This window comes from Gallus gallus, chromosome 23, assembly GCF_016699485.2.
Source record: "Gallus gallus isolate bGalGal1 chromosome 23, bGalGal1.mat.broiler.GRCg7b, whole genome shotgun sequence".
Lineage (NCBI taxonomy): Eukaryota > Metazoa > Chordata > Aves > Galliformes > Phasianidae > Gallus > Gallus gallus.
Window position 1 is genome coordinate 2,166,297 of NC_052554.1, and position 10,559 is coordinate 2,176,855.

A 10,559-nucleotide genomic window follows, 5' to 3' on the forward strand; every position below is an offset into this window, starting at 1 on the left:
GCATTCCTGCTTCACCCCAACGTGACCACCCCACTGCTCCCTGCTCTGAGCCCTCCTGGCAGAGGGGGAAGGGTCCCCCATTGATCCGGGGTCCCCCATTGATCCACGGTCTCCATCGGTTCCAGGTCTCCCATTTATTTGGGGTCCCCCACTGATCCAGGGTCCCCCACTGATGCGGGTTCCCCCATTGATTCAGGGTCCCCCATTGATCTGGGGACGCCATTGATTCCAAGTCTTCCATTTATCTGGGGTTTCCCATTGATCTGGGGACCCCACTGACTCCAGGTGTCCCATGGATCTGGGTACCCCACTGATCTAGGCTCTCCCGTCGGTTCAGGGACCCCCACTGATCTGGGGTCTCCACTGACTCCAGGTCTCCCATTTATTTGGGGTCTCCCGTTGATCGGGGGTCCCTCCTTGGTTCAGGGCCCCCCATTGATTCTCAGTCTCCCGCTGACGCAGGATCTCCCGTTGCTCCAGAGTTCTCCACGGATCCGGCGTCCCCCCTGGGGTGTCCCATTGACACAGGGAGGCTCACTGTGGACCCCAGGAGCTCCCTGAGCTCCCCCTCCCCCTCCCGGCACCCACCACCCCACAGCCCTGAGCGAGGCAGGGTGGGTGCCACCCGCTCACCCCTTCCCCAGCACCCCTCTGCCTCGGGGCGCGATGACTCACGGCAATTTGCCTTTTAAGGGCGGGCTCGGCGGGGAGGAAGCAGAGGAGGAGGAGGAGGAGGCCGTTCCTTCAGCCTCGCTGGCTCCTCCCGCTCTCGCTCGGGGCTCCGACGCTCAGCCAAAAGCGAATCGGGGCGGCCGAGCTCAGCAGAGGCTCCGACGGCTCCCAGCCCCACTCCTCGCCCCGACGTCTCGTCCCGCGCCCGTCCGCCCGCAGCCATGGCAAGAAACCACCAGGTGCAGAAGGCCAAGCTGGCCGAGCAGGCCGAGCGCTACGAGGACATGGCGGACTTCATGAAGGCGGTGGTGGAGCACGGCGACGAGCTGTCCAACGAGGAGCGCAACCTCCTCTCCGTCGCCTACAAGAACGTGGTGGGCTGCCAGCGCTCGGCCTGGAGGGTCATCTCCAGCATCGAGCACAAAACCGAGGAGGGCGACGACAAAGCGCAGCTGGTGAACGAGTACCGGGAGAAGGTGGAAGAGGAGCTGAAGGGCGTCTGCAACGTGGTGCTGGGCTTGCTGGAGAAGCACCTCATCAAGAAGGCCGGCGACGCCGAGAGCAAAGTGTTCTACCTGAAGATGAAGGGAGACTACTTCCGATACCTGGCCGAGGTGGCCGCCGGCAACGACCGCAAGGAGACGATCGACAGCGCCCAGAAGGCGTACCAAGAGGCCATGGACATCAGCAAAAAGGAGATGCAGCCCACGAACCCCATCCGCCTGGGGTTGGCCCTCAACTTCTCCGTCTTCCACTACGAGATCGCCAACGCCCCCGAGCAGGCCATCTCGCTGGCCAAGACCACCTTCGACGAGGCCATGGGGGACCTGCACACGCTCAGCGAAGACTCCTACAAGGACAGCACCCTCATCATGCAGCTGCTCAGGGACAACCTGACGCTATGGACAGCCGAGTGCGCGGGCGAAGACGGCGGCGAGGCTGGCGAAGAGCCCAAGAACTGAACGGCCCCACGCAGATGGGGTCCATCCCCCACCTCCTTCCTCCTCCCCTCCATCCCAAACTCCCCCCCCCCTCCCCTTCCCAAAACCCTTTGGTGTCTTTTCCTTTCTCCTTTTCCTTTTCCCTTTTTTTTTTTTTTTTTTTAAAGGGGTGGGGAAGGAATTTCACTCCCCCCCCCCCCCCAAACCTCCCCCTCCGGTTCTGGGAGCGGGGTCCATATGTTTGCCCTTTGGCAGGCCCTCCCTTCCCTCTCCCCCCCACGCTCTTGTCATGCTCCCCACCCCTTTAACGTTTTGGTTGGGGGATATCCCAGCCTGGCTTAGGGGGGCCCTAACCCCACTGTCTTGGGGGGCTGGAGCTGCACCGCTGGTCCCTTGGGGGCAGTGGGAGGAGGTGATGGGACGGGATGGGGAAAAAGGGGAGGGGGGTCTGATGTGCCCCCCACCCGGTTGGGGGATCGCGAATTGCCGAAGCCTCTGTGTGGCTCCAATAAACCATCTCGTGCACGCCTGCCTCTGTGGTCGCCTCATCTCTCCTCTCGTGCACATGCCCAGGCAGCTCCTGCAGCTCCCAGCGCCGGTCCCATTGCGTGCCACGCGATGTTGGGGAGCACCCAGGACCCCCAAAGCATCGGTCTGTCTGCCTGCAGCCCCTCCCAGCCCTGCCGTGGGGTGTGGGGGTACTCAGCGAGCCCCAGACCTCAGGGACGGGTCCCAGAAAGGGCTTTCCAGGTGGGCTTTCCATAGGGAGAGGGTGTGGTGTCCCAGGTCTCCAGCCTGCAGTTGTGCGTCCCCATTCCCATGGTGCCCCCATCCCTGTGGTTTTCCCATTCTTGTACTGTCCTCATCCCCATGATGTTCCCATGATGTCCCCAACCCCATTGTGTCCCCTCCCCCATGGTATTTCCATCCCCATGTTGTCCCCATCCTCGTAGTGTCCCTGTCCCCACGGTGTTCCCACCCTTGTGGTATTCCCACTCTTGTGGTCTTCCCATCCCTATGGTGTCCCCATGGTGTTCCCATCCCCACGATGTCCCCATCCCTACAATGTTCCCATCCCCACCTTGTCCCTATGGTGTCCCCATCTCCATGATGCCTCCATCCCCATGGTGTCCCCACCCAAACCACACAACCCACAGTGTCCCAAACCCCATTAGTGGGGCTCTGTGCAGACGGGGGGTGTTTCAGCCCTTCCCCTACCACAGTGCCATGGAGCTGTCACAGGGGAGGTGACAGCATCCCACCGAGGTGAGGACATCCCCGTGGAGGTGCGGATGTGCCGGCGCAGGAGAAAGCTCAGCACTTCTGGCCCTGGCTCTCAGCCACGGCGAAGGGCGCAGCTCTCAGAGCGCGAGTTTCAACACGAACAGTTAATTACACTGAAATCCAGTCCCGGCAGCCTGGGCCGTGAGCTCATCAGATGGAGAGCAGCAGGGCTGGGCCGTGCTGGGCAGGACCCGGCTTTGATGGGAAATGGGGTAGCAGGAGGAAGCGGCGTGACTCAGGGTGTGCCGGTTCAGCGGGGTCTTCGCTCGGGGACATCGGGGACATTGCACAGAGCTGCGCTTGGGCACGGTCAAATGCTGGGCTTGGGGAAGCCGAGGCACGACCCTGGGGTGGGGACGATGGGGCCGTGGGAATGCTCTGGCTGTGGGAGGATGCGCGGAGCAGAACCTGCTCTCCCAGCCCCACATCCCGTGGCAGAGCTGGCTTAGCGCCCGCAGGGCAGCACTGGGAGCCCCCGACCCAGAGCTGAGCAGAGAACGTGGGGCTGAGGATGGGGTTGGGGTTGGGGTCCCTCGGTGCCATCGCTTCCCTTTGAGGGGACAATGAGGGGCTCCCGTGGTCGGCCTCTGTCCTGCCCCCAATGCAGTCAGCCCTCCTGGGAGCTGCTCCCAGGCTCAATGGGCAGTGCAGGGCTGGCAGACGTGCAGGATGAGCCGTGGGCGCCCACTGGCCCTGACCCCAGGGATTGGGGACACAGGGAGGGGACGGCGGGCGGTGAGCGATTATAACCATGCCCCACATTGCAGTGTGATTGGGGCTGCGCTGCTCCCCGGCCTCCCACACAGCCCGGAGGCTTTTTGGAGATGGGAGGGACCCCCTGATCCCCACAAGGGCTCCCCATCCTTGTCTTCCCACTGTAGGAACAGAGCAGGGCCGTGCACGTGGGTTTTAGGGTCTTTGAGCAGCAGCAGCACAATGGGATTCAGCTTCCTGTGCCCAGGGAGCGTTCCCATCTCAGAGCCATCCCAGGGCTGGGGACAGGTGGTGGGCACTGGGAGCAGGTCCCAGCACAGCCCCACACCCCGTGGTTAGTGGCCATGGCTTTATGGCTACTGGAATAGATCTCTGCTGCCCCACTGGCACTGCTTGCACAACCCAAGCAGGACAGACAGACAGCGGGACACACAGCCAGGCTTGTCCCTTGTCCCCAGGCTGGGTGACAGTGGCTGAGCCCCATCCCAGGGGCTGATGGCCACAGCAGGGCAGCTTTTGGGGTGCCCAAAGTGAGCGCTGCCCCGACAGGGAGTTCACTGGGCCCAAAATCAGTGGGAAGCAGCCAGGCTGGTGGTGGGCTTCACAATGGTTGGGGGTAGATGCTTGGGGTGTCTGCGGTGCCTGGAAGGACCCCCCTGCCCCACTTCCTCCATGTCTGTGTGTCCATCCACACACTCAGAATAGCACAGGGCTGAGGCAGTGTAGGGATGGTGCCCACCCCAGCCTGGGGGGCTCTGAAACCACTCAGTGTTGGTCCCAGCCCCACACTCCTGGGCTGCTGCTGGGATCAGCCCACTCTGAGCCCACTGCTTTGAAGTAAGCCAGTCCTGAGCTCTGGAACCCCTTCTTGGGGGAGGAAGGGGGGGGAGGGGGGCTGTGCTTTGGGGCAGGGGGTTGGAGCTGCACATCCCTGCACAGAGCTGTGAGCAAAGCCTCGACCATTCCCCATCCCCAACCATTCCTCACCCCCAACCATTCCCCACTCCCAACCATTCCCCACTCCCAACCATTCCCCATCCCGAACCCCTCCCCATCCCCAACCATTCCCCATCCCCAACCCCACAGAGCACGGAGCTGGGGGTGGGGGCAGGAGGGACCACATGGGCTGGGAGCCAGGACCCCAGGGCCGGGCCTGCACCTCGGTGACGAATCCTGGCCCCATGCCCAACGCTTGCTCAACGGGAGCGACGGGAGCCAGGCTGTCACCTCCTCAGCCCCCAGGAGCCGTCCCCTCCCGGCGTGGGGACGTGCAGCAGAAGGACCCGGTTTGTGGGACACGGCAGGGCTCCCCTCGGGGCTCAGAGCTCTTTGATTTTCCACCTTCCCCACCGCAGGGCTGGGGCTGCAGGTGCTGCATGGGTAGAAGCAGCAAAAGCCGAGCGGCCACAAAAGCTTTGGCAGCTCGTGGGTAACTCCGGCTTGACCCGACAGCACCCTTTTAAGCCACCAAATCTCTCAGAGCCGTGAAAAATCAGCCATAAATCGGCTTACTTTTTTTATGAGCACATCATCTGCTCCTTTTGCATCAGACGTGGGGCTGAGATTGGGCTGGAAACCCACACCAGCAAGGCGTGAGGATGGGGTTGCAGCTCTGGCTCTGGTCAGGTTGGTTCCCAGCCCCACTTCCAGCTGCAGGAGGACCTGCACAGTTCCCTGGTAGAGGAACACAGCGCTGAACGTCACCTGCTGTGATGTTCCCACCAGAGGGTTTTCAGCCCCAGGCTTTGTAGCACTCGGTTTTATTTATTCAGGTTCAGCAAACTCCCAAGATGAAAGCGAGACGAAGTGTTTTATTAAGAAAGAGTCCATCATTATTTAAAAAAACAACCATCTCTGTGTCCTCCTTGAGACAGACCGGAGGCTTCGAGCCTGGATCATCCCAAGGATGAGAGCCACGTACACTGCTCCTAGGAAGCAAACCAAGCACTCACGTCTCAAGTCTCACCAGAGAACAGACAAGCTGATTCTTCTTACCCCAGATCCATCTTGGGCAGGATGGGGAAGAGGAGACGTGGCAAAGCTCAGCTCCCTTTGCTTCTCTTCTCTCACAACCCCCACCCGGGTCTCTCCCTCTCGCTCCAAAAAGGCCCAACTTGCTTTGCCCTCAGCCAGAGCACCTCCATTCCACTGCTGCTCAGTGGGGCTGAGGGCAAACCCGCACAGTGAGGGAGTGCAGCAGGCAGACCTCTGCCTGGAGAGACTTTCACTCGCTCTGAGTCACACAACAGAGAGTCCCTTAAGCAGCAGCAAAAGGAGAGCTGTCAAAGCAGAATGCGGCTGCGGCGGAGTTGGGTGTGTTACATATCCATCACTTCTTCCTCCACCGTCTTGTCCTGAGATTGCACATACTTCTCCTGCACTGCAAGCGTGCTGATAACGCACTAATTAAGGAAAACAAGGCGGCAGGGCAGGGCTCAAACACTCCCTTCTACAAGCAGCCCTAACGTTCTCAGCGAGGAGCCAACCCCAACGTGTGCCTGAAGGCTGGCAGGAAGGCAGCAGTGCTGGCAGCAGCACGCATCACCTGAGTTATTTCTGGCTCCGGCTGATCCCAGACCCGACAAGTACAGGAGAATCAATTGTATGGTTTGGACAGAGCACAAAGAAACAGTCCAAGAGAGTGTGAATGAGAGGAAAGTTGTCAGAAGATTCCTCCCACATGTGCAGCATCAATTAGCAACCACGCGGTGGCTGCGGTGTGGACACCCGCCTGCCAAGCTCTGGGCTGAGCATCTCCATCACAGCACAGCATCAAACGATGGCAGGAACAACCTGCGAGCTGCCAGCCCCACCTGCAGCCCCAACTCTCTGGTCTGTAAAGGAGGAATTAAAAGCCAACTCGAAGCAGGATCGGTGGAGAAGGATACGAAGCAAAGTGGAAATCTGCTCCCACTGCTGCTGACATCAGAGCTTCCAGGCTCCTGTGCTCCTGGTCCCCAAAGGAACAGCCGTTGGCTTTGTCCACTGCCTGCATCACCTGCCGCATGCTGTCCTTATCCTGGAAGGGACAGAGGTGACACACGGGGAACACAGTCCTTCCCAGGGGCAAAAGCTCACACTGGCCTTCACCACCCATTTTCTCCGAGGCTGTGGGCCACCCAAACTGCAGGCAAAGCCTCGCTGACACTGCCTGCCTCATTGAGCCCAGAGGGCAGCAGGACAAGGAGGAGCTCCCCCTGGGGTCTGAATACACGATGGGCTCACACCCTCCGCCCTCTCGCTCCCTTTCATCACTGCTCATCTCAGCCCATCTCCCTTTGGTGACACTTCTGCAAGCTGCAAAATTAACATTTTCAGTCCTCGCTCACAAATGCGTTCCTCCTATCCCCAGATCACTTTGTGCTCCCTGATTTAAAAGTGTTTCAGGTCATGGCTCGGCATTGAAATGCGGGTGCTGAACGAAGAAGGAGCCTCAGTCCCCCACCCCAGGACACGAGGCCCACATAGCTCCAAGCCCATTGGCTTTTCCTTCTCCTTTGGCTGCCACAGAACATGTGCAAGTCGGGGTGCATCTCACTGTCCCTCTCCATCCGTCTCCCCAATGTAAAACCTTACAGCCCCCACGTGTAGGATTTTTACAGCCAGTTCTGGGTGCAGATGGAGAAGCAGCAGAGGCAACATGGATGGCCTTTGCAGAAGGTGTATTTCCCCCACGTGCAACCCAGCTGCTCCCAAACATCCTGGCTGCTTCGCCAGCACTCCCTGCCCTCTCTGCCCCTCTCCTCCCACCACATCACCTGGACGTTGAGCGGAACGAAGGACACCAGGCTGTAGTCCTCAATCACCTCCACCAGCTTCGCATTGAGGCGGCGGTAGTTCCTGAAGAAGGGGTCAGAAGCTAAATGGTCAACCAGGTAGGAGAGGTCCAAGACCTCCGTGTAATAATCCAGGTTGAAAGCTGCAGGGAAACACCAGGAGGCTCAGAAAACCATTCGTAGATATGGGGAATCAGCCCTGGCCTGGCTCTGGCTCGCTACCAAGAACCCAGCGAGATTTACACCATTTTCCCAACCACCTCCCAGCAAAACAGCCCTGCACCACGGCAGCTGATCTACACCTGACACCACCCAACTCCACGTCTCCCTCTCCGAAAGGCGCTTACCCAGCTTGCCATACTGCTCAATCAGGTCCATCTTGGAGAGGACGTTCACGTGGGGCAGTTCCACGTGCAGCATGGTGGAGAGCGAAGTGCAGAGCACGGAGATGAACTTGCCGGGGTCTGTGCAGTAGTGAGAATCCACCAGATGTACTGCAGCCAGCTGGGGAGCAAAGGCACAAAGGTGAAAACCCTTCTGGCAGACTCTCAGAAGGACAACCCACTCAGATCTAACCAACCCCATGGGGTTTTCCATGGGAAAGCTATCCCATGGACATCAAGCATCCTCGTATGGATATGCAGATGGATACACAGCCCATACAATGAATGGAAAGATCCATCAGCTCCACTCTCACGCCCGTGGGGGCTTCAGAGTGAGGGCGCTGTTGGCAGGGAGGGCTGTGGGAAGGCTGCAGCACTGCAGGACACCCCAACAGCTCTCACGTTTCTGAGGACCCCTCTCTTTGCAGCAGCAGCTCCCCGCTTGTCTGCACCCTGCAGGTGTCTGGGGGGGGTTGGAGGTGACCCCCATTCTGAGCTCCACGACTGCCTCAACGTTTCCACGTTCCCCACAGGAACGTTTGCCAACTCAGTAGCAGTAAGTGCAGAACACCACGGTCTGCCAGGAGAAGCAAGCGCTCTGTGGTTTGAAATAATAATTAATCACTACATTAACGAGCTGCTCGATTCCCTGCCTTTCACGCGGCTGTAACAATGTGGTCGACGATCTCTGCTAAGCTGCTGCCTGTTGCACAATGCCACTCACAGGCAGAGGCTGTTTGGGTCACAGCCATGCTTCTGCAGCAAAAAGCAGCCAGAGCGAAGCTCACAGGGCAGGTGCAAGCACTCCTGTGCCCATCCAAACGGGAGCGTAACCCATCTTTTTTTAGTAACTACAGTTTTGTGCATGTTGATTTGAATAAAGATGAATTCTAATGTGCAGAATCCCAGCGACACTCTCAAGCAAACCAACTCGCCCTTCTTGCTCGCACCACATGTGGTTTGCACATTCATGCTTTGGCCCAAATGCAAAACAAATGCAACGTAGGCAAGTTAGCGTGGCTATGGGACTCTTCTCACCCGCGCTTCCTCATTTGCATCTTCCATTGTGCAAGGAAGCACAGAGCACGGATTACGACGTGCACAGCCATTTGGTTTGGCTGCAGGAGAGGCAGGCAGGGCCTGAGATGGCACCTGAATTTCTCACAGTGCAACGCAGAGGATCTGCACTCCATCTGCACGCACACCGAACTCCTGCCCTGAAAATACAGCACAGGACAAACCTTCCAGCAGTGAGACTGTGGGAGGATGGAGCCCCTGTTCTGCTCAGGATGGTGGCACTGTGTTAAACATCCTCAACAAGCTGCTCCTGCCTGTCCCACCAAGCAGAGAATCATAGACTCAGAATGGCCCGGGTTGAAAAGGCCCACAATGCTCATCCAGTCCCAACCCCCTGCTATGTGCAGGGTCGCCAACCAGCAGCCCAGGCTGCCCAGAGCCACATCCAGCCTGGCCTTGAATGCCTGCAGGGATGGGGCACCCACAGCCTCCTTGGGCAGCCCTTTCTCAAGCAGGACGGTGAAGAAAACAGCCGTTAGCAGCCACATCTGCACCCAAAAAGGCCCGGCTGCATGGTGTGCGCTGCCTGAGCCCCCTGCACAGCTGCAGTGCCCACAGAGCACCGAACCCACCCTGAAATTCCACTTGGCCAACTGTGCAAAGACGTTCTTCAGGGCGTCGTGGTGGGTGTAGAGCTCCACCTGCCCCGGGCAGTCAAACAGGTAGTAGTGACCTCTGAAGGCAGCCAGCTTCTCCTGCAGCCAGTCGAAATTGGCCTCCAGGTACTCCATGCAGTAGATGAGCCCCCCGTTGGGTCCCAGCTTCAAGTTCTCCATCACGTCAGTCAGGGTGATGAGCTCGGAGATGTCCACGGCGCAGGAATACGGCATCCCCTCGTTGGCCGGGTCCAGGTTCACCACAGCCACCGCGCGCCCAACCCTGCCCAGGAACTCCTGCATGCCGTGGCAGTACGTCGTCTTGCCGGAGCCCGGAGGGCCGATCACCACCTGGCCAAAGGCCAGCGGGCTGCTCCCCTCGCTGCTCTCAGACATGGCGGCTCATTCCCTCCTCCTGAGCAAGAAAGGCAAAGCTCTCATTCGCGGTTTTATTCCCACGGATACGAACGCGGCCGTTCGGGCCTTGAGGCCGCGGTTGGGAGTTCGGAAGGGGGGGGGGGGGGGCGCCGCAGTGTGAGCACCGCAGCCGTGCGTTCCCCCCCGGCTCCCTTCTTCCAGCCCTGCGCCCCCACCTCTCTTCCCGCATCCCACAGCCCTTCTCCCCCCGTGTCCCCACCCGCACCCTCCAGGCCTACACCCCTCCCCACACCGCCCTCCCAGCCCATCTCTCGCCCTCCCTCACCTCTCCCGTCCCCCACACCCCCACGTGTCGTTCCACCCCCCCCCCATCCCGCTCACCGCCGCCACCGGTGCCGCAGCGCTGGGTCCGGGTGCCCGCAGGGTCCCGCTCGCCGCGTTCCGACGTCGGAGCGGCAGCCGCCTGCACAGCGCCCCCTGGCGGTCGGAGGGCGCAGTGGCCCGAAGGGCGTAGTCGGTACGCGGGTTCGAATCCCCGCTCCACCCATTTCCTCCAGGCACAAACCCAGCCCCCACCCCCCCCCCCTCCGCCTCCAAAAACAGAGAAGTGACTCTACGTTGTCTCTGCCCCACCTAACCAGAAGTGCAGAGTAAGCAGCAGGAAAAGGCCGGAGCCCACTGACACGGAGGACACTGAATTCACATGTAACACAATGCCAGGTCATATGGATGAAAGCT

General features: G+C 59.9%; 2 protein-coding genes across 3 annotated transcripts; one reads left to right on the forward strand and one right to left on the reverse strand.

The window, feature by feature from the left end:
• The first annotated feature begins 716 nt into the window (after positions 1-716).
• SFN (stratifin) lies at positions 717-2,142 on the forward strand. The gene has a single exon (NM_001293176.2). The coding sequence runs from the start codon at positions 894-896 to the stop codon at positions 1,632-1,634; it is 741 nt and encodes a 246-aa protein (NP_001280105.1). The 5' UTR covers positions 717-893; the 3' UTR covers positions 1,635-2,142.
• Positions 2,143-5,402: 3,260 nt separating this feature from the next.
• Positions 5,403-10,240, reverse strand: GPN2 (GPN-loop GTPase 2). Of its 2 annotated transcripts, none has more exons than XM_004947704.5 (6): positions 10,203-10,240; positions 9,420-9,858; positions 7,735-7,891; positions 7,370-7,530; positions 6,500-6,630; positions 5,403-6,002 (listed from the first exon to the last, which is right to left on the reverse strand). In XM_004947704.5, the coding sequence occupies exons 2-6, from the start codon at positions 9,837-9,839 to the stop codon at positions 5,930-5,932; spliced, it is 942 nt and encodes a 313-aa protein (XP_004947761.2). In that variant the 5' UTR covers positions 9,840-9,858; positions 10,203-10,240; the 3' UTR covers positions 5,403-5,929. The 2 variants fall into 2 exon arrangements, with proteins under 2 accessions (XP_004947761.2, XP_024998907.2); XM_025143139.3 differs by having other exon boundaries at positions 10,147-10,218.
• Positions 10,241-10,559: the final 319 nt, after the last annotated feature.